This window comes from Aulostomus chinensis, chromosome 5 (assembly GCF_037954235.1).
Source record: "Aulostomus chinensis isolate RoL2024-O1b breed Wild chromosome 5, RoL_Achi_v1.0, whole genome shotgun sequence".
NCBI classification, from domain to species: Eukaryota; Metazoa; Chordata; class Actinopteri; order Syngnathiformes; family Aulostomidae; genus Aulostomus; species Aulostomus chinensis.
The window spans coordinates 20,628,126-20,652,232 of record NC_141324.1 but is presented as its reverse complement, the minus strand read 5'-3'; the positions used below and the strand labels follow the sequence as shown (position 1 = coordinate 20,652,232).

General features: G+C 41.1%; 1 protein-coding gene across 1 annotated transcript in view; it reads left to right on the top strand.

Annotated features, from left to right (window-relative positions):
* The first annotated feature begins 4,615 nt into the window (after nt 1–4,615).
* The window catches only part of sntg1 (syntrophin, gamma 1), a 34,591-nt gene continuing 15,099 nt past the window's right edge, over nt 4,616–24,107 (top strand). Inside the window, exons 1-11 of the mRNA XM_086204992.1 lie at nt 4,616–4,968; nt 17,492–17,843; nt 18,432–18,481; nt 19,652–19,786; nt 21,311–21,367; nt 21,550–21,607; nt 21,686–21,729; nt 22,088–22,129; nt 22,364–22,466; nt 22,918–23,000; nt 23,346–23,476. Of these exons, the coding sequence (XP_086061118.1) occupies nt 18,455–18,481; nt 19,652–19,786; nt 21,311–21,367; nt 21,550–21,607; nt 21,686–21,729; nt 22,088–22,129; nt 22,364–22,466; nt 22,918–23,000; nt 23,346–23,476 (680 nt within the window). The 5' untranslated portion in view covers nt 4,616–4,968; nt 17,492–17,843; nt 18,432–18,454. The remainder of the gene's footprint in view (nt 4,969–17,491; nt 17,844–18,431; nt 18,482–19,651; nt 19,787–21,310; nt 21,368–21,549; nt 21,608–21,685; nt 21,730–22,087; nt 22,130–22,363; nt 22,467–22,917; nt 23,001–23,345; nt 23,477–24,107) is intronic.

Sequence of the window (24,107 nt, the reverse complement as noted above, 5' to 3'; positions counted from 1 at the left end):
TATTTTAAACATTAATTATTCACACTTGAGGTATTATAATGGGAGGGTGTAAAATCATTTGATGGAATATGCACTTATTAGCAGTAAATATGGCATCAGTTTAGAGTTTGTAGGTGCAGTGGGTGTTAAAGAACTGGTCTAAGAAAAGAATCAGAGCTCCAGGATGAAACAGACGGGATAATTTAAAATGCCAATTGCTAATGTAATCACAGCTGCGAGTGTGCACACTGTTACTGCTGCTGCTGATTGTTGTGTTATAAACCTTTGGAGACCTGATTACCCTTTATGGGTGGCATATTTTAATTCCTAACACCACCATCAGCAGCATCAACAGCAGCAGCAGTAGCAAGACAGGAATGAAGGAAGATGGCAATTTATTATCTTTATTACCTACATATAAGTTGCCGGATCTGTCAAATCCATCCTGATGGATGAAACCAGTCAACTGCACGCTGCCGTCCACGCTGTTGCCAGAGGAGAACCCTCACTAATGCAGTGGTGTGTGCAGAAAGCCACACATTTGCTTGTCACTAATGCAATAAGGCATTCCTCCTTGAAATGTAACTTTAAGTGTAGTTACCTCTCAAGGTCAGACATGACAACATAATCAAATTTATCCCCTCTGTTGCTCAACTGGACAAGGAGATGCAAAGTTAGCAGTCTACGCCCCCTTGTGTTCAGAGTTTGCGAAAGGTTTGAGTTGTGCACTAACAAAGCAAGAGAAAAAAAAAGAAAAGAAAGAAAGACACAAAGGCTTGCTGATATTGAAAAGAAGCACCTGGAGCCGTTTGAATGGCTAGGTCAGCAGATATGAAAAAGCCCTTATGTCTGGGGCAAGCCTTAAGTTAATTGTGAAACTGCTTATCTTATCTAGAAAACATAATTGCAGATCATGAATAGTTTCCCTTTGTGCCCGTTTAGATTATAAAGGGAAAGGAAGGTTATCGGAGCGTAATAACTCCAGGCTCCATTCAGATTCGGGGCTCTGAGGACAAGTGACAAGTAGGATGGGTAAGGCCTGGTGGTGATCCAGTTAAAAACCTTGCGCACCATTAAAGATAAAGCTTTGAAATCAACCATCAACCACACTGAAAGAGGCAGACCATTTGTGGTGGGGTAGAAAAATGCCTCCTTGCAGTTTTCATGCTTCAGTACTGTTCTCATTGAGAGCATGTGGATGCTGTTATACTGACAGCAATGAAGGGGGAGTGAAACACGGTGTGCCGACTCAAGTCATATCAGTCACTCTAGCAAGCGGAGGCAGTTGTTTCATAGAACAACACAGAGGAAACCTTGTATCCTTGACCTCATCCAATGCACTGCCCATATCAAACACTGGAAAGGACAAACACAGGTTCATCTAGTAGGTTGTCAAGACTTTGAGGCACCGCATTTACTATTTGTTAAGTCCCCTGGCAGATGTTAACCACCAGAAGCACAAATCTAATCTCTCAAAGACGGCCTTTTATCATCTCAGAAATATGTCGAGAGTGAGCTGCTTCCTGTCACAGATTCTGACAGGCTGGTTATTCCTAGCAGGCTATTACTGTAATGGACTGATGATGCAGGTGTTGAATAAACTCATTCAGGATGCTGCTGAAATTAAAAATCCTGCTTGATCTCCCCTTCACTTGTTCGCAATAGAGAAAGAAGTGATTTTAAAATGCGGTAATTGTGTTTCGAATCTAAGGCTTCTTTCATAGTTCCTGCCATTCTCCTTGAAAGCAGAACAGGTGGAGATCATTGTGTTAAGGTATCATTACTGTGCCTAGAATAAATCCACACTGAACGTCATTTTGGTTCTGTTCTCTGTGATTCGCTGCCACATGGACAAAGTTCCACGACCACATTGCCCTCCTTTAAAAGTAGATGGAGAGCATTTTATGTTAAAAGGTCAAATTTCCACCAAGGAATTGATGCTTCTGTTGCTGTTTTACGTGTATTTGCAGGATTACCCAGATGAACCAATTTTCTTCAAACTTGGAAGGACAACACCCAGAAATTGTATTATGACTTTCAAGCACTCATACATAGTGTTTTGAGAGATGTAAACTAGCTTTATCTACAATATGTGGATTAAATCAGATGATCCACTTAAGACTCCATCCATCCATCCATCCATTTTTCCTGTTAAAGGTCACGGGAAGCCTGGGGCCTATCCCAGCAGCCTTCAGATAAGAGGCAGGGTTCCCCCTGGACAGGTCACCAGTCCATCACAGGGCCAACATAGAGACAGACAACCATTCACACTCACAGTCACACCTACGGTCAATTTAGAGTATCGATCAGCCTTGTCCCCTCTTGATGTCTTTGGACTGTGGGAGGAAGCTGGAGTACCAGAGAGAACCCACACAGGCACAGGGAGAACATGGAGACTCACACAGAAAGATCCCGAGCTGGAACAGGGGCTCAAACCCAGAACCTTCTTGCTGTGAGGCGACAGTGCTGACCACTGCACCACCGTGCTGCCCGTGCTTGAGAGTGTGTAAACATTTTTGGGCAGTTTTGTTGTAGTTAGCTTTTTAGCTGGCTGGCTCTGTCTGCATTCTGGCGTCAAGGAAGTAATGAAGAAGGGGAAAAGAACACTTTTTGAGCTCCAATATCACTTTACGTTGGTCATTTATCACCTCCGCCTACAAGGTCATGTGAACCCTGGCATTGTTTTAACCCTTAATGGGAGAACTCAAAAAGGTGTGGATGGATTTAGCTCAAATTTGGTAGTATGTTAGTGTTTCCATTGAGGAAAAATCTAGGAAATGATCCAGAACTGATGATGTCATATGGCCTTGGCAGAAATATGCGCTCTCTTAGCTCTGTGTGGATGTTTGATCTTTGACTCTATTCAGTTTTCTACCTGGAGATGCACTGAGTTTACGTTTGTTGTCTGACCAACAATAAGAATCAAGAAAAGTGGGCTCTTAAAACATTAATCAATTGACATAAAAATTGTGTCACATATGTAGTTGAGAATGGTTAAAGGCCCTAAAAATCGAATCTATTTCCATAAACATTCAGTGTTCAATAATAAATAGCCTTCGAGGAGTGTGTGACGGTGAATACATGCTAATCACACGGCAGCAGGTGCAACCCATGCTGAAGTTAACTCGAATACAGCTTTCTGCAGCAAAAAATGAAGTGATGACTTATTTGTTAAATTAGAACCATTTACTGGATATTTTCTCGATGTATTCCGGTTAGAACAATGCTATCCACGATAGCTGTTTGTTTATGTTGCACCTTATCTCTCCTATTGAAGCTTTGGGGTTTAAAGATACATTGTGTCAAATGAGCTCTGCTTACGATACCTAAAAATACCTGAAGGTGACAGCTTGATTTATACCTTGCGTCAGGTCATGTGGACCTCACGGCAGAGCCTAACGCCTGCAACACAGCGGCTCTGTCATAACCTCAGTGTAGCAGCAGTTGGTGGAGTTACCATTGTATTCAGTCGGAGCAGCTGCTCTGACCGTGTTGACAACGTGGTCCTCCAGGTATTCAAAGTAGCAGAAACTCCACCGAAGCGGCCTAACCGACGTCCCGGGTTGTGGTTGTACCAGACTGCAATTCCACCACTGAAATGCCTGTTGTGATTGAGCTGCTACGTCCCTGTGTACATCAAAAAAATTGCACCTTATGCTGAGCAACCAACCTATTTTTGCAGTTAGAGCTGTTAAAGATTGAACAATAGTGATATTTACTGAATTTAATTACTAGGCAGGCCGGTTACACATTCTAAGTGTAGTTGTTCTGAAATATATGCTCAAGTTCCACACAGAAGAATAACTCATGTTTAAAGTTACAATTAGTTTGCTAGGGGTTTTAAAAAGCACCTGCCTCATGGTGGGATGTCCTTACGCACACTCACTTATTATATCAAATCACACTTTCCCTCTCAGCACCCTCGGTTTTTAGACTCCAGCACTGCAGGATTTGAATTGAAATTTGAAAATAAATAAATAAGAGCCTTGATCCCAGTTGGGCTCCAGACTGAATGCCTGCACAACATGAAACGTCAGAAGAATGAGTTGCGTCATGTGGGGAAACAGCGGGAGCCTTCAGCTGACACGGTGACCGCATGAAAACGAGGCGCACCTGATCAGCCTGCAGCTGCTCACCGGAGGGCCTGAAGGAGGAGTCCGAATACTACAATGACTGGATGCATATTGGCAACGCAAACGCCGGGAGTGCGGGAACGAGAGAATGTAATACCTGAAGTGAAGTTGTTCCACATGTATTATTTACCGTGAACGCGCAATTAACTTTCCAAATTGATGCAATTTCTTTTTTGTCTCTTGCGCATTCATAATGAGGCAAATATTGTGATGAATCACACTCAAGCACGCACGCACGAAAGCAGGCGCGCGCGCGCGCGCACACACACAGACACACACGGAACCGCAGTGCACGCCAAGGAGAGGGGCTTTGTGAATTGTTCGCTCACGCTGTGGCTTTCAGAGCGGGTGTGATGCGGGACGTGCGGCAAACGTCCTTAAAAGCAGCGGGAAAGTAGCATCATGTAATATTGATGCGGACTCGGAGTTGTGCGGCTGCTTTGGCTTGAACCAAGTCGATTGTCGCGCGTCAAAGCAGCCGCATGTGATTCCAGCTCCAGTCATTTTGGCAGAGAGAGAGAGAGAGAGAGAGAGAGAGAGAGAGAGAGAGAGAGAGAGAGAGACCTGTGAAACTGGAGCCTCTGCCAGAGATGTCGACGGAGAGGGATCCCTGAAATCGCCGCTGCCCTGGAAATATGGACAAATCTCGTTTTGTGAGGGAGTGCGGGCTGTTTTCCTGTCGGCTTCGGTGTATCGCCTCAGTGTAGTGGACCAGGATGCCGTGTGGGCGATGCTGCCACAAGGGATTCATTGTGATATCGCTGAGATGTTTTAGCAACCGTTGCATAAATTAAAATCAGCAGCACAGGAGTCTAACGGGTTCCAAAGACATCACCACCTGTTAAAAGAGAACCAGGTAAGAAGCCTCTCAGACACCCCCCCTTTTCCCCCCACATTTGCCTCGTATTACAGCGCATGACGGACGTAGGTAGTTAAGCCAAACACCCATGAAACCGAACACAAATCAATTTGCATGTACTTTTTTGGAGTAATTCTTCTGAATGCTGCGCACCAGTTCATGTGCTTATGTATGATCCGCTGGGTACTAAAGCATCACACCCTCCTGTAGGTCTGCCGAACACTTCACTTATGACGGGCCTCAAGATGAAACAGCGTTTAATTCTTGTATGATTTGCAGGAAATATGTGGGCTGGTAGAAACCTCTACATTGGCTCATGCAGGTACACGTACCCGCAGTTCCTCCAGCCAGTGCAGCAGCAGCAGCAGCAGCAGCAGCAGCAACAGACCCCTTTTCATCCATATTCAGCATCGTTTAAGTGCTCTGGCTTTGCTGTGTGTGCCAGTCATCTCTATATGTACTTTTTAAGAAACGGGTAACTCATCTGGGTATTCTTGTGGGGAGAAAAAAAAGAAACACCAATGCAACATCTATCTGTGATGAACCTGAAAAGCAGCTTATTTCACCACAGGATACTGCTGCTGCTGCTGCTGCTGCTGCTGCTGCTGGTCCAGTGTTTTATTTGCCTCTCAGAAATCTCTAGTGTTCCACCAGATTTATTCCCCCTCTGTAACTATAAACTGGTGGGAGTGCACACAGACAGGCTTGCTTTTCTCATTATAGGCTAGGAGCTGACAGACAATCAGTGCAGTTTGTATCTAAGATGCCCTCTGAGATGTGGAAATCCATGAGTCCAGGTTTTATTTCCCCAGCAGGCAGCGGCATTAGGAGGCTCATGCACGAGTATTGAGCTGAGCTGAGCTGAGCTGAGCTGAGCTGGACCGTTGGCTGGTCATAGGTCAGGATCAATCTGTTTGATGTACTGGAGGTCTCACTTCCTACAGAGGGGAAGATGTTGACATGCCATTGACAATATTATGCCCTGGCACACACACCCCCCCCCCCCCCATTTTCTGCTTATGTCCTAAATCAAAGAGCAGTTTGGCCAAGTGACAGAGGTACACTGGCAGAAAACCAGGCCTGAGTGAAATGGTGTCAGTCACGGCTGGTCAACATGTCAAACGGTGAGAAAGAGCCATGCAGGGACAGTTTGAACCCAGCATACTGCAGTCTGGATCAGATGGTAATGGGAGCAAAGAGACTGTCACAAAGTTTTACACAACACCGTCTTGATTTATAGCCACGCTGAGGAAACTGTGTCTACACTGCACAACAAAGAGTTCCTCCACACTTTATCTTTCCTACTGACATAATCAATAATAGGTTGTTTCTCCCGCTTCTGAATCCCAGCGGCTCATTAAAAATCTAGACTAGTTAAACGTCTTAGAATGTAGAAGCAGGGTAAGTTGTCTTAAGGCATCACTAGAAGCCGTGAATGTACACATTGACATCAATTATGTATGTTAACACATTCACGGTATTGTTACCCTCCCCCAGCATCAGCCAGGAGCTTGATATGTTGCTCTGGCTGCTGCGAGGATTTTAATGTGAAGCTTTATTTCATTTCTAATGCCACGTGGCTTTATTCAGTGACCTATTTTGGACATACAAAAGAGAGCTGTGCTGCGCTAAAACTTGACTAATGTGGCAGAGACTAATAAAAAAAAAGGAGCAATGAGTGTTGAGAAAGTGGAGACGTGATGTTGCTGCTGTTTAAACGGAACAGTTGAACCCTACAAACCCTTTAACATTTTCCTCCAACGATTGTTCTAAAGGCCAGCTGGGGCCCACCGTATGTCACTGTACGTCCGCACGTCTTCATTCCAATCTCCAGCTCGGCAACCGCCAGTAAAATGCATCACACCTGATGTTCCTGTGCAGCTTTTATTTTATCTGTTTGTCTGACCGTCCACCCAAACGGCTCCAGATGTTGAATTCGCAGCGGAGACGCCATATGCTTTTATTACGGCATGATGTATGAGCGGAACAATTAAAAGATATTTCTTTCTGGGTGCAGGGAAATATTAGTGTCCTGTGCCACAAAGTCACTCTCATGCAACCAGAAAACCATTAGCCCGGCTTAGTGGAGACTGATGGCTAATGAAGCGGATGCACACCAAACTCTCATGGCGTGGAAGTGAGAAGACACGACTCTCATTTACATGCCCCTCATATATTGGCTCATATGATTTAGAGGTAGCGCTGAAAGCTACACGCAAGTGATAACTGCCTTGAGAGAAGCAATAAAGAGATAGATTATACGCAACCATTTAGTAGCACGCAGCTGAACGTGGAAGTGACAAAATCCTCCGAGATAAAGATCATCGTTACATCCAACACTTGATTCCTGTTTAGGGATGGCACTATTTCCTTTATTGCCAACAACCTGTGAGTAGCCCAGGCCGGGATTTTAGGTCACATTTGTGGAGGGTTGATTCACCGAGCTGGACATCATGCTGCAGCTCAGCCTTGATGGCGGATCGTCTTGTATGCTGTAAATTGCATCATTGTGTTGCCTTGGAACATTCATTCAACCTGTGAATAGTAAAAACGCCTTGAGCAGCAATCAACCCAGATCCTAATTCTGCTGATGATGGCAGAAAAAAAAAGAAGCTGTGGACATCATAGTTTGCTGAAATAGTTGAAGAATTATGTACACAATAAGCATTTGCAAATCAGGGCAAAAAAACTTGTCGACAGACAGGAAATTGATTGCCAATTATTTTTATTATAGATTCACGGTGTAATTCAAGCACTAATGCCAAACATTCTCTGGCTCTAACATTTCAAATGTGATTATTTGCTTCCTTTTTTTTCCCTGTTTTTAAATCAAAAAAAGAATTGAATATATTTTTAAGATATCAATTTGTATTTGGCAATTGTCACAAGAATGAAACAACACTCGACGGAACAGTTAAAGACAGACATCAAAATGTGCTGCGCGCACCACCACGTCAGCAAAAAATCAACTACATGCAAATGACACAACTATTATAAAACAAGGATTTGATTAGCAGAGTAACACTGGAGGGAACAGAGCAGCCGGTGGGGCCGCACCTTCCCCCTGATGGTTGAATCCCACAATATGGATCATAAAATCATCTGACGCTATCTATATTCAGATAAATGGACTCATAAATAGCACAAAATGTAAATAAATGTGTTTATCGTACTTTTCCACTTCAGTCGTTCTCAAAACACTTTGCAGCGTTGCATCATTCACCGCGCTCACCGGGGGATCTGAGGATCAAACCAGCGACACTTCAGTTACCAGACAGCCACTCCACCTCTGCGTCTGAGCCGTGCAGGTCAAGATTAGATCGGCTTGATTCGTTACAGAGATGTTTAATTAGGCAAATGTTCTAGCCTAATATTCATCATTAGGGCTGAAAAAATAGCTAATTGCAATGATTAGGATTGATTTCTGCTTTGATATGATTCATAGTGTAAGTAGGAATTATAATGATTTCATCATTATTCACATTTTAATTGAAAAAAAAAACAACACATGGCAATGGTGGGGTTTTTATTGGGATCTGTACCAACAATAGTTTCTTCAGGTTGCAGAATAAGATTTGTTAGTAGGATATTTCTGCATTACCAAAATACTTACAGTAATTTAGCGTAGTACTTTACACATATTTTGTCTTCGGCAAGTATTGTATCTTCTGCGATTTGGATATTCCACACAGCAAAAAAGTAACGGCTATTTTCCTTTAAAGCTGACTTCATATTTCTCATCCACAAACTGTACTTTTTAAAATTAAACCCACTTTCATCAACTTTTTAGTGTTTAGACTTCTTTAGAAGGGGGAAATGAAGGCACAAGACTACAACTAACAGCAGGTGTCTCAGCCTCCTTTTCATATAAATCCTGCAGAGTTTTCAAAGAAATCCAGCAGCCACTACCGGCTGTCATCTTAAGTAAACCCAATGATGCATGTAAGAGAAACTCCGCCATCTTGGACTGCTACCTGGGAAAAATCATTGCATATTGTGGATTATAAAGTGAAGTATAGAAGCAGCAGGTTTGATGATATGTCTGGGGACACGCTGCTGCTCTGGAGCAGCACAGGAGAGCTGCACTAACACCAACACTGTGATTTATATGAATTGCATCATTGCAATTTCCCGTTGGGAAATAAAGCATATCTCTCTGTCTGTTACAAACCTATACGACAAAACTCATATCTTTGCAAAGCTGATGATAGTCACCTTTAATATAATATGAATATAAAGACAGAAGTTATTGTTTCTGGTTCATCCAAGTTCTCCTGAGCTGAGATGAGCCATGAACTCGGCCCCGTCAGTCTATTCCCTTGGAAACTCAACTTTCTAGACTCTATAAACCACAACATGCAAGGAAGTCTTGACTTTCAAAGTGATCGATTTGTCATTTATGTCCAAGAAACTCAAACCTGAACACATCTCGGATGATGGAACCAGAAGTCAAAGATGGGAGACCGTCTGTCTTCTATGTGGATTCGTATTTTTTCTCACTAGCTCCAATATGACATCTCTTCCTCCTGAGTGTAAGATAGCCAATAGTGAGAAATGCTCATCTCTCAAGTGGTGGTCTAATTATATCTTCTCTATTTTATTATGCAACAAATTCCAGATTACCAAAAAAGTCCAACATTGCAATCAGAATAGGTATTTTTGATCTTGTGGCTATCTGCCAAGAAAATGAATCGGTGCAAAAACGTGACAGTCATGAAGTTGTTCCCCAAATAATAGCAAGCAACATCTGGCAGATGAAGTTTCAAGTTCCTTCTCGTTATTTCAGTAATTGATTTGAGCTCATCCATGATACTTAAAGATGGGACTCATCACTGAGGAGCACCCTCCCGCCATGTGTACCAACAGCCTTACTGAGTTGGAGAAATACGGGGCGATAAAATCAAAAGGTTGACTATAGAATAGAAGCAATATCTGTCAATCGCTGTGGTGTCGGGAAAGCTTTTTTTTTTAAACTTCCTTTTGTGGATGAATCAGAAAACGTAATCAAGTTGCAGACCAACATATTTGGTAGGCAGTTTTTCTGCGTAATAAAATACCATTTAATGCTTAAAATGACTTTAAGAGCAACTTTCCAAACTGCTTTTATCAAGGTCTACATTTGTATTTTATGATCTCCAGAACTTCCAGTGTATCTCTTAAGATAATAGTTTGCTTGATGTCACGAAGTGTAGATGCACAAGTCATTTTCCCAACCAGTGGAGAGAGATTTAAAGAGTTCTACATTATATTTAGAAAGTCAGCAGCTGTATCCCTTGACTGTGCTGCTTCATTTCAATGTAGCCCCGCTTTCAGAATTATGCTGAGCCTTTTAATCCTTTCATGTACTCTACACACAGCGTGGTGCCATTTGCAGCTCCCAACATCTTTCCTTGCCCCGACTCTTCAGGCATTGGTCGGAATTCAGAAATGACTGTATGCACGTATAGTGATACAGATATTGTGTCATTAGGGGAAATAATTACGCCATTCACCGTGCTGTAAAGGCTGTGTGTTCATTTGTGTGGCCTCATGAAAAGATAAGATGTGTAAGTTGTCCAATCCATTTATTCACAGGCTTTGCATTGTCATACTATATATTGAAGGAGAACTAATATTTTTTTCCATATGGGCTTTAGTTTCAAATAATGAAGGACACATATGTAAAAGTAATACATGTTCGTCAACTGCTCAGTCTTCAGCTTGTTCTCAGTAACTCCCTAATTCCTTTCAAATTTCATCCTTTTTTGAATGTGTTCCATTTTTAATGTTCATATCACATTTTACTGGCATGTATTTTTAGTGTATATACATGCTTGTGCAGGTTCTGTCCACTAGAGGACATCGCAAAATGATCCATAGCCATTTAGCATTTTTACCAGGTTGAGCTCTCTCGAGATTATTTAAGTTTATGCACAAAATGAGTTACGTTAGCTTGGGGAAGGAAAGAGGCAATAAAGAAGTCTTTCTTTTCCTGTGTCAGCTGTGGTTACTCAGTCTTTATTGTGCCAGTTTGGAAGGTCATCACTCCTTAAATGGTCAGCGGTGATCTCTTTGTGTTCATTTTAATATTAGCCGCTAATGTTAACGCACTGAGCGTCAGACTGGTCTTCCAAAAACTTCAGTGTTCATCAACAGAAGGAAGAAAATTTTTGTGTTTTGGAATGCAATTAAAGGCGATATTCGCTAATATTAGTTTAAAAAAAAAAAAAAAAAAGGACACATATTTTAACAGCAATTTCAGCAGTCATTCAGGATCAAAAGAGAGGAAAAATCCTCTTAACACTCGATCAGCATGTAGAACCGTCTTCCTAAAGTTCACCGGAAAATGTTTTGATCATGACAGGTCTTCTTCAGATCTGAGACCTTCTGGGAAAGTATGTTTACAAGTGAGCACAAGATTCTTTTTCTCATTTTTAACGTTCGGTAAACATGGCATTTTTATTTCTTTTATATTCAAGTTCAAAAATCCATTCAGACAGGGCTTCAATTTATGTAGCTGCTCATCAGCTTGTCGAGGATTCTGTGTTTGGGCATCTGCTCGAACCACAGCTCACTCACAGGACTGCTGCCCCTCAGCAGGCTTCCAGAGGCTGGCCAATCAGAGCAGAGAAGAGTGAAATTGACTTGTTGATAAAGATGAACTGAGGCGCTGCATGAAGGGCTAGAATATGATAAATATGCTAATTAAGGATGCACTGAAATTCTGCCCTGTTGAGATTATAGCAGATACCAGTGTTGTTTTTCTTGTTATTATCCCCCATTTGTGTCAGGAATACATCTTCATTATAAGAAATAATTGGAAAACTGTCTTTCAGCCTTTCATGAGCTCAAATTCAGTCAAACAACCTTTAACTTCACATCAACAGGTAATCATCGGCTCCTGCTGTCTGTGGATGCCACCTGATTTGCAGACAAGTCTACATCAACAAAGCATACTATACGTGGTTGTTTCAGTGGCGCATCCCTAGTTCCACCATGCCATTATATTTTCATGTCATCTCTTTCTCTGTCCCACTGAGGCCGACTGGAGCCGAGCCGATAAATACTCTTGTCTACTGCGGGGTTGTTTAACCTGAATGTGAATGCCAATTAAAGATGTTTTTTCAGGGGAAGAAAATAGTTTTGACAAGTTTTATTTGGCAGCTTTCGACTCAAGGATGAATCGATTTTCAATGTGATTCAGTGTTCTATCCAAAAGGTCCAAGGTCGGCTTCAATCTAACAAAATGCTGTTCTGCTAAAACTCTTCTCTTTTCAATATTCAGTGCCATCTCAGTAACACCTCAAGAGAAAAGTGATGAGTTTCTTTTTGCCAAAATAGACTTAAAACTTTTTAATAGATAACTTAAAAGATTGCTGTAGAGTTAGTATATTAAATCAGCCTGTAAAAACACAAGCTATTACTGGAGAATCAAGCAAACTCTAGAAAGAGCTGAATCTCAGCGTGCTCCTTTAAAGTTAGAAGATGTATAACGGTTCAATTAAAGAGCCTGTCAGTAAGAATCATGTTAAATGCTTCTTGGTCTTCATCCTGCATTTGTCTTCTTTATTTCTTCTGCTTGATATCATTGCTATGACCAGTTTTTGAAATGGTTTCTATCTGATAACTGGTGGCAGTTAACTGTTGCCAGAAGCTATGTATCACAGTCAGGAAGGTCAGAGCTCAGTCTATAAATGTGTCCATCACTAATCTCTGCTGCCTATCATTCATGAGTATCTGGCATGGAGAGCGCCGCTGGCTGCTACCGGCCTCAGGTATTGACTTATGGGGTAATGAAAGACTTATATTTTGACAAATGCTGTAAAAGTATTGAAAAAGTGATGAGGCACTTTTTCAATCTCGCCTGACAGATCGATCTGTTGCATAATCCGGCAGAAAATAAGAAGTAGCACCTCTAGTAGCAAACAAAGGAGGCCTTTTTGAATATGAGACATGCTCGATAAATACAGACCTGCTCAAACGTAGCTGGCATCAGTCCGTGTCACACATTGTCAAGTTAAGAGGATACGATGTAGAGCTGAACCAAAGTTTACAGTCAAATCATTTCACTCATTCAAGAAGCAGTCTTTAACATTTGGAGGACTCTTTTTTTTTTATCAGAAATGGAATGTACATAATGTTTTCACTAATTTTGAATAAGAATTGCTACGTTTTCATTAGCTTAGCGTGAACCCTTTATATATATGTTGTCATCGCACGTTTTTACAGTCGTCCACACTCAGCACTGCATTTAGTTTTCTGTTCACCTTTTCACCTCGAAAACTATAATATGTTTTAGTATTTAGTATTTAGCCAATACTGTTGTGAAGTCGCAAACAGTGGGATTGGCTAATGGCCTCACTGGGCCATCAGCTCCCTCTAGTGGGCAGTGTTGATAATGGCAATGTTGTTGAAGCAAATAAATAAAAACAAATAAACAAACACAAAAAAACAGCAGCTGAAATAATACAATAATATTATATTTGTGTGTAGATAGTCTAATACGCCTTGGCCCGTTACAAGTGGTGGGTGTGTCAAGGAGGTGTGTGTGTGTGTGTGTGTGTGTGTGGGGGGTGTCGGGGGTGTCGTCATCCCATCCTGGTCTGCTCCCGATCCCAAATCCACAGGGTACCAGACAAGCTCACAAACCGCAACCCCAAAAAGCCAGGCTCATGGCAGCCAGAGTGCTTATTTAACCGTGGTGACGGCAATCTGTTGGACATAAAAATACAGAAGGTGCCTCTGCCTGAAAAGAAATCTCAGGTATTCAGTCAGACATTCCTGCCTCCATAGTGGAAGAATTTGCTGCTCTCTTCTGTTTTATATCATCGCACAGAAAATCTGCTGCTGCAAGCAAAGGAGGCAATTTCAATATTTTACCCATTTAAATATTTTTGGGTGAAAAATTACAACAAATCATTCATTTCAGGTTCTCAAAAGATAAATATTTGCTGATGTGGGAAAAGAAATTAGATTGTTTTAGACTAATGGTTTAGAAATAATAAGAAATGTGAAGACATCACCTTCCTCATTTTTGGGTTCTTAAAGATAAACAGTTGAAGACATTATAATAAGTGAAATATTGTAAAAAGATGAATACATCTGAGGTGTGGACATTTGATGACATCCTTTTGAGATTTAGGAAAATGTGATCACAGACTAAACCAAAAAAACTAGTTAGCTGCCCTACGTGAGATTGAACCTGTTCTTAGCCTTTGACACTCATTTTACAAAAATGAACAATTTGCAATAGATATAAACTGTCAACATGAACATGCACATAAATCTAAACTTTAACATGATCTCTATTCTGATATACCACAGCCTTTCATAATTGACTAAGCACACAAAGTAGTATTTTCATAAAAGAAACTAGTAAAAGATTAAGGGTGTAAACTCGCTTTGCTACCTAGAACAGGTCCCTCCTTATTTATTTAGATAAATCGACAAATCCTACATTTAAATGGTCAGTTCATCTATTGACGAGACATTCATTTGTAAAGTAAATAATTCATTTTCTGCATTTTCTGTTATCTCAAGAAGATCAGAAAGATCTTTTATATATATATATATATATATATATATATTTTTTTTTTTTTTTTGGGCAGTGTTTGACAGAAATTTTAAAAAGATTAACCTGCAGATTGCGAAATGTTATCAGTGCAGTGCTTTCGGGATAAAAACGGAGTAACGTCATAACTGCCAGATTCACTCGCCGAAATCAAACCTGAACTCCCAGGCAGTGGGGCGTTCTAGCTCACAGAGCAGGTGAACATTCAGAAACCCATCTCAATTTTCCCGATGTAAAACTACATTTGCAGGAGTCGTGTGGAGACAGCTCCTCCACCTCCTCCACCTCCACGCAGAGGGGGCCGTTTATCATCCTGTATGGGCCACAGCTGTCCACCTCGAAGAGATGGAGACGCTACAATCTTCGCATCATTCAAGCAATCTTACTCCCCTCGTCTCTGTCTGTTGCCTACCATTGTGTAAAAGACACGAGCCGTATTGGATAAAAACCACGCTTGGCAAACTGGAAGGAATGAAAATATCTGATGGAGTGGTTATAAAAGGAGTTACGCTGACTCAACCTAAAAGGCACAAAAGGTTCAGTCTATTTAATCTTTGAATTCTCAGAGACACAAGTTGCAAGCCTGCGTCTGCCAGCACGTACAAGAGGGCGCCTGCAAACGTAAAGAGCTCTTCTCAGAGCTCAGACACATTAGTACAGCTGACATGGTGAAGACGCTCATCTTTGGAATGACCCGCGAATGGAGTCAGGTTTGCTCCTATTACCCAGAGCCCAGAAGGCGGAGCAAGGGGAGACAAAATGAAGACGGGAACAACAAGAGCGATTCGGGAGAACACACTTTTAGAGCCAAAAACAGTGTGAGACATCAATAATCTTTGAATTGTCTTTAAAAATAGCACCATTCATTTGCATTTCCTGCAAATGAAAAAGTAACCACATGGGAGCAGTCTGTCAATATACATCGGATAAGTGATCAATACTTTAATCAATAAAATGTCATCAAGGGAGATTTGACTGCAGTTGTCTTGCTCTGCCTCTTTCCAGCAACATTCCTCTGAAATATTTAACTCTTCAGCCTCCGTTTACCTTCGATTCCGTGACTGACTCGACCTGGAACGATTTTATTTTTGAAGTTGTTTATAACAGACTTTTACGTTGGCAACACCAGTGATCTCATAGTGCAGGGAAGACAAGACATTTGATAAAATTCAGCATGACTATCAGAAACATATTCAATTACATGAAAAAACAACTACAGATACATGTAAAAACCAAATGAATGACTAGTTATTAGTGCCTATTGTTTTTATTTCCTCACAAGAAAACAAGTTTAGCTCTCTAGATATTACACAATATTTAACTTGATCTCAAATTGATCAATAACAGCAGATTAAATACTTTATTGATCCACTAAAAAGGAAACTGAACACCTCCATAAGGACGAAACAAGCAGCATTCGGATAGGAGCAAATTAATTCGAAGCACGGCCGGCACAGGGAATTACTGATTCAATAATAGGTAAATGATCATGATAACACGATTTGAGCAGTTTTTGCATTGACTTTTGCATTAATCGCATTTTATTTCCTCTCATGTTTTTATTCTTTGAAGATGACACCACACACACCCCCCGACCGCTCTCGCATTTCCTTTGGCGAGTTTTATAAAGACCATTGTACAAAAGGAAGTCAATGATTTATGCATGAAATGTTGAAATGATATAATACATATTTGAATCGTGCAGAGCAGTGATCAGAGCAGCAACGCCGCAGCACAAACCATGTGGCATTGAGCCAACAATGGATGCTAACAAGGAGGATTTCTCGAGGGTGCGTTCATTTAACTTATAAACTCCTCCCAGCGGTCGTTTGTGTTTGCGACAAGGAGTCCAAGGAAATGGAAGAATATGAGTTAATTGCGTATTTGTGATTATCAGTGTACAGGTTATTACTAGCATGTGTGTGTGTTTGTGTGTGTGCGTGTGTATGTGTATTTGAGAGAATGGGTGTGAATAGCTTCTGATTCAACATGTGACAAGTGTTTAATCAGTAATATTTACTCTTCTTTTGCTTTTCCCACATCCATCCATCCATTTTCTATACTGCTTATCTATTAAGGGTCGTGGGGGGGGGGGGGGGCTGTCTCAGCTGACATTGGGTGAGAGGCGGGGTTCACCCTGGACAGGTCGCCAGTCTGGTGCTAAGCCATCAGGAGCAATTAGGTGCTCAGTATCTTGCTCCAGGATACTTGGACACGATCTCCGGGGGAAGTGACCACTTTTTTTCCACATTAAAATGTAAAATTCTTTGTTTTCAGCTGGTATACTGAAGCACAGCTCCTCATCTGCATGTGGTTGTAGTATCACAATGATATTGTCGCTACGTGGTTCACACTCGCCCTATAAAAGGAATTGATTGTCTAATTTTGTTTTTTCAATGTGAAAATTAGCTGCTTTCTTCTATTATGTCTTGTTGCACATTTGGTATTTTCCATTATAAGACATTTGATTTGATTTCACTCATTTAATTTTGTAGTCATTATTATTGTTTGAATCGAAATTTATTCCCACTTCTGAAAGATAAATATTTGCTGTTGCATGATGAGAAATTGTATCATTAATCCTTGATCGTTTCAAATTTTAATTTATTAGTTTAAAATAACAAGAAGTGTGAGGAAATCACTCTCTTGAAAACAATCTATAAAAGTTAATCAGCAAATATTTAGATAAACTACTAGTTGTTGAGGTTTTTGTATCAAAGCAAAAATACAGGCATCATCTTGCATTGGGATCTAGCGAATCCACAGGAGTACAATTAGAATATATTTGGAGTTTTTAGTTGCACATGAGAAAGATAGTTTTATTAGGTGTGGGTGGGTTTAAATTCATCGAAAATAGAAAAATACAACAGCCGTTGATACATCTCTAATGTATTCACTCACAAATGTTTAATCAGGAATAGTGTTGAGCTTTCCTTCAACCCTGAAATCTCATTTTCTGTTTGTTTTCAGCTGAATCGCATCAGCAGCAGCAGCAGCAGCAGCAGTGGCGGCTCCTCAACAGCACGTGGATCGTGTATCACCATGATCCGGTAGCTGCTTGGTCCTGTAACTGCAGCACAGCCACCACACTCCAGGGTAGCCTCATTCTGCTCCTCAGCGACTCCTCTGGGAGTGAGCAGACCCCTGCAGAACATCCCTCCAGGAGTGCTGACAGCACCCCCCCCCCCTCCCCTCCCCTCCCCTCCCCTCCCCTCTACCTAACACAGCCATGATTTGGGGAGACCCTCTGCTACAGCTCAGATGAGCGATCGGCTCGCTGCTCGATCTCAACCTACAAACAGCTGGGGGCCTTTCTACTGAAGTGAGTCTCCAACTCCCTGTGCAAGGCCGTGTGAGCCGTTTGTTGTTCTCTACTTGTTGTAGAGTCAAGTGGCAGTCATGTCTGATTAAACTGCTGGAACTGGTTTATGTTAATGCACTTTTCCTCTCACATGTTCCTTGAAAGCGCTTGTGTATTCTATATGGAGAAAGTCAGATGACGACGTGGTGTTTATTGCTGGGGTTTCTCCACCACTATGCCCCAGTTGCGGCCCTCTTATTGTGGCTTTTTATGCTCCTTAGTTTTGTGGCTCTCTCTCTCTGACAAGGCATCAGGCACGGTTCATTTCTGGGACTAATGGATTCAATATTGAAACATTTATTAGGATACCTGAGGTCTCACCTTTGCTTATGAATTATTCATCAGTGCTTAATGGTCTCCAGCTTTCTCCTGAGGTCGCTCAATGGGATTTTTTTTTTTAGCAGTTGAATTGAGACACATTTCAATGGAAAATCTATTTTTCTCTGTTGATTCATGCGAGAAAGGCAAAGCTATAATGAAAACAACGCTAATTCAAATTGGCTGTATGTTTTTGGCTGCAGTCTAACTCGTGTTTCTCCTCCGTCGCAGCATCCCTCACTGCATAGTAGCACATGGATTTCAAGACTTCAAATGAAGAGGTTGGTAGGATTCCATCAGCAATTGAGTGTGATTTCAGAAACTGACCTGCTGTTTTGTGACAGGACATGACATGATGTCTTGAATGCATGTGGTTAAGAAGAGACTGGCTGCAAATCTGCTGCTATTAGCAGTGTAAATAATCAGGGGTGTGCTATCTGATTGAGATGATAATGTAGATAATGATAGAGGGGAATTAGGAGCAGGGAACAGTGAAACACAAAATGGGATCAGAGATAAGGCCAGTTATGTACAATGCAAGCACGACAACAGGTCAAACAATGCTCAGCCATGTGCGGCACTGTCTGACCCAGCTATGTTACAGTTATGGTTCTAGTGCCCTCATTTTGCCTCGGTAATGACTCGCACTCGCACATTCCTTCCAAGTAATGTGAATTAATGCACCCCTGATTTCATTTCTCATGCTGCAGCTGCAGGCCGAGGCTCATTTCTTCACATTCCTCATTACAAATGAAAGATATCAGATTTGGATTCATGATTGACCTGCAGTTTGAGATGACGAGTATGAAACACGCAAGCTGCACCATCTTGTTAACTGATGACTGGCTTTTGTGTGTGTGTGTGTGTGTGTGTGTGTGTGTGTGTTAGTAGTCTTGTCAGGTGAAGGTGCTTCTTTTATTTAGACCTTTTTAAGTCAAGGGCAGGACAGGCATTGCAATTAGCCAGGGCGGATGGCAGGATGCAAATTTATGCGGATTAGCATGTTTAAAATGGATCATTGCAAACACACACGGTCCTCACACTTGCTTGTAATGCAGGCAAATTATTATGTAGAGGGGAAGCATGATTCCAGCCACTTAATTTCACAGGTTCTTAATTTGGCATCATCTGCTTTATGCGTATAATTTATTTTTCCCTCAACATGGACATTAAGCATATAGAGGGCACACAATATTATCATGACTTTTGAATTGTGCCCATTTAAAAAAAAAAATCAAATCCAAATTAGCCCGAGATCTGAATGTGTTTATTAGTCCCACTATTACGAAGAACAAGGAAAGTAGTAAAAAAGGCAATAACAGACATTTCAAAACTCCTAATTTCCATGTTCATCCTGCAACGAGTCTTTCACGGAAGACGTTTCATTTCATGGCCAGTTAATTTAGTCACAGAGGGTGGAGGAATGATGTTATCTTTCTGACTGTTCGCAGACAAAGACTGGGATTTATTTGATGCAAGAAGGTAATGAGGAGCCATTTAATATTCGACTACACTTGGCAAAAGATATTCTGACCATTCAAGAACAAGATGTCATCTGTGTGTCTGGAGAACCTTTCTATTCAAGTGTAAGTAAGTCAGTCTGTCTCATGCTACACTACCCGCACTCACACATGCACACACACACGCACGCACGCGCGCGCGCACACACACCGAAATTAGTTACAGGAGTTGAACAATAACTGAAGGGTACGGTACTCTGTTGAGTGTTAATGACAAATTTACTTCATATAAATTAAGCCTCATTAATCAGAAGTTGCCATTAAGAGGTGTCTTCTGGGCGGAACGGTAGAAATTGTAATCTTCAGGCCACATTTTTGTTATGTCCGACACCTTTTTCATCACATTTAGGAAAGTCCACGACCTTTACTGAAATAATTCATTTGATAACATTTCACTGGATAAAAATCTTGTATCTCCAAAAACATGATTACTAATTAACAATAAAAGGGCAAAGATATAGATATGCTAATACGACTTTGCTATGTCTTTGGAGCCTTTTCAGCTTCTGTGACCAATTTAACTTTTACATTTAAAAAGAAGGAGCTGTTTTTTTCTCCCTCTGCACACTGGCAAAAACTAAAGCTATTGAAAATGCAACTTTGGAGCCAAATACACAATAAGAAACAAAGTCTTTATGCTGTACAACAGACAAGCTGCATCAAACAATAGACAATGGAGTATTAGCTTCAGTAGATGAGAGAAAAACATCCCCAAACAAAGACTTTTTGAAGATTAATGGAGTACAACAGAAAAACACTATGAGAAAAAATATTCACAAGCAAAAGTACAATAATTGATTTTTATTCAACTAGCGAGGAGAAAGTGTGGAAGAAAACTTACCAAAGTCTCAAGGATGTCTGTCACCTAATGAAGTTCTATACAGGATAATAATCAATACAGTCCATGTAGCAGTGTACCAATGTACACAACTACGTTCATGTTCAAAATGTAGTTTCTCCCAGTTTTCATGGATGTTTGATATACTCCAAGATGAAATTGAGTCTTTAATGATATCGATATCTTTCTGTGCTCTGTGCGTTATGAGACCATTATCACAAGATGGTTAACTGTATTTCTTGATCCTCACATAGTTATTAGCCATATAGATCAACCCTTGGGTTCAATCACACGCTTCCACCACTTCAAAATGATGTTTATCCGTGTAGATTATTTCTTTTCTGTTCTTTTCTTTTTTTGTCTAAACGGTTTCCAATGTTTGCAAGGCTAAACTCAGCTAAGCTAATTATCTCCTGTACCATTTAAGGCAATTTCATAGTGGAGTAACCATGTCAATCTTCTCATACGTTTATTTTTTAAGAAACAAAATCACTGACTGAAAGCCTTTTCTTCTAATCACCATCATTTGCAGAATGCTTCCTCCTGAACTTTTTGAACAAGTATTTATTTGGCTTGGAATTTTGTTTGTGGAGTTTGTTTTTTGTGCTAAATATATATCATTTACAGTATTTTTTTTTTACCCAAACATTTCATCAGCACTGACATTGTTTGATTGAGATCAGATTGAGAGTGGCTCTTGAGCTGTGCAGTAAAGGTTCTCATGTATTTCCCTCTCCTTGACCATCCTGCAGGAGAGGACTGTAACAATCAGGAGGCAGACGATCGGAGGGTTCGGCCTCAGCATCAAGGTAATTTAGATCCCAGCTGATTAGGCTTCTTCTTTAAACGAACTCTGAATAAGTGTTATTGATCACTTCCCCCGTCATAGTTCAATAACCGTGTTGCTTGAGGGATTCCATCTTGCTCTCAAGTGTCTTGCTGTGTGTTCGTGAAATGGCTACAACTCGGTTTAATTGAATTTCTTTCATAGGGCGGAGCGGAGCATAAAATCCCTGTTGTCATATCAAAAATATCGAAAGAGCAAAAAGGTACTTGTCACTTTTAGAGAACATTTCGCACCTTCTGCCGTTTTTTTCCCTCCGTTGACTGTGTTTTTCTGTTTCCAGCCGAACTCAACGGGCTGCTCTTCATCGGAGACGGAATCCTTCAGGTGACTGCTTGTCTGTACTCTGCAACATTTACTGTATCTTTAATTCATACTGAATTATATAATTCATGTGGCACATGCGCTGACAAAACTGTGTAGAATAATCACGCATACTTCCTGTCAAATGTCACATCCCCAGATTTAGCATTTGTCATAATAGACAAGCTGGCACATGTGATGCATTGACAAGCTGGATACGGGCGCTCAGTATTCACAGCAAATGTAGATGCGTCTTCCTTGTTTTCAGCGCAGATGCCATAACAGTTATTGTGCTCGCCTCATTAATCATTTTGAAGATAGAGCTCCAGTGATATGATACCAGCAGAATTACTGAGTGCAACCCTGTTACTGTTGTTTCTAGATAAATGGAATAAATGTGAGAAGCTATCGCCACGAGGAAGTGGTAAGCTGTCAGCTCATATCTCATGTTTTCTTACGCAGCTCTCTGGCTTTATCGCATGTATCTTTTTGACATGTAAAAACGTGTTCTTCTGTTTCATCTATTTGCTTAAAATAAGAAATGTGTGTAAGGAGCACAAAGTCAAGTCGGTGTAAATCTCTTATCTTGACTCTATTCTTAGCTGATATTAATACACCGCCACAGTGGAAAGACACTTTTTTTTTTTTAATCTTCCAGGTCCAAGTTTTAAGAAATGCTGGTGAAGAAGTGACTCTAACTGTCTCTTTCCTGAAGAAAACTCCAGCTTTTCTGAAACTGCCCCTGTGTGAAGACTGCACATGTAAGAGGCCGCCTCTGGAAACGATATCATAACGAAACACACACATATATTTTTATGTTTATATTATTCTTCATCTAGGAATCACAATAAACACGGCGCTTTGCAAAAAAGAAAAAAGGACACGTCTTAGGCTTCACAAACGAGAGGTAATAACGGAGAGATTTGGCATTTCTCATTGTGCTGCCATTGATTGCTCTTTCCTGGGAAAGATTCAGCTCATCATTAGACATGAAAGCCTTTATAAAATCCTTTCATAAGTGAATATAGGCCAGGTTGACTGGCTGGCTGTCCGACCAGCTGACGGAATACAAATTGGCACCGAGCAGAAGTCGACAGTGTAGGAGAAGACAACACTTGTGGATGATTCACAGAAGCTGGAAACCTTGAAATAGATGGAGGTGTTTCTCTGAGGTTTGAGGATTTGTTTTGTGTGTTTCTGTTCTACTTTCAGGCATTCCCAGTGACCAGAGCAGCGGGACGTCCTCTCCTCTGTGTGACAGTGGACTGCACTTGAACTACCACCCGAACAACACGGTAGTTTTATAATTAGCCTCCTCATGACAGTTTGATTGAAAAAACTGTCCTTCTGTAACCACACATTAGTGCAGGAGAGTTGTTTCCATGCAACTGCTCGCAGACAGCCAGGATGCTCTATTTATCTGTGAGGAAGGTGAATCACTTTCCTCTGCTGCTCACCATCCCTCAGCCTTCCTGTGCACCTGCAGCAGCAGTGGCAGCTGCAGCAGCAGCAGTGGCAGCGGCAGCGGCAGCAGCAGCAGTGGCAACGGCAGCAGCGGCAGTGGCGGCAGCAGCAGTGGCAGCGGCAGCAGCATTCTTGACTTGCGAGCTAAATCTAAATTGTGTTTCACATTTCTGCAGGACACTCTGTCCTGCTCGTCCTGGCCCACGTCCCCGGGGCTTCGCTGGGAGAAGAGATGGGTGGACCTGCGCCTTATACCACTGCTCCACTCTCGTCTCTCACAGCACATCCCAGGCTCTGATGTTTGCAGGTGAGCTGCAGGAGTTGAAGGACTTCTTGAAGGGTCTCCTGGTATGTTCTCAAGAATCTAATCAGTAAAACACGTCTGCCAAGACCTTTCAGCTTTTTATTGCCTTTAAAATTAGTAATTTCCTGCTATTTATCAAATCCCTTTAAACACACTTCAAATATTGAATCACCTCTCGAGTCTATGTATGGACAGATGAATGGCTTCATAACCCTTCATCTGTCGATACATACATTTTTATCATTGCTAGTTTTATGGACCATGTGTTTTATTTTATTGTATTTATTAATGTTGGCGTAGTTTAGGTCATTAACCAAAAAACACTTAGTAGAAAATAGACATTGATCAGCCTTTTTGCAGGGTTTGGTTCAGTTTACTCTGTAAGCTGAGAAGGAAGATCAATTTTCACTTTAGGCATTAAATGACTTGAGAGCACGGAGTAAATATTTATGCTGAGACTGAAGGGAAAACAAAAATCAAGTAAATTTAACATCCAGACCTCCAACAGGGTAAACTCCATCTGATGAGGAAAGCGTGATGCTAGGAAGCTTTAAAACAGCCAATAATAATAATAATAATAATAATAATAATAATAATAATAATAATAATAATAATAATAATAATAATAACATTT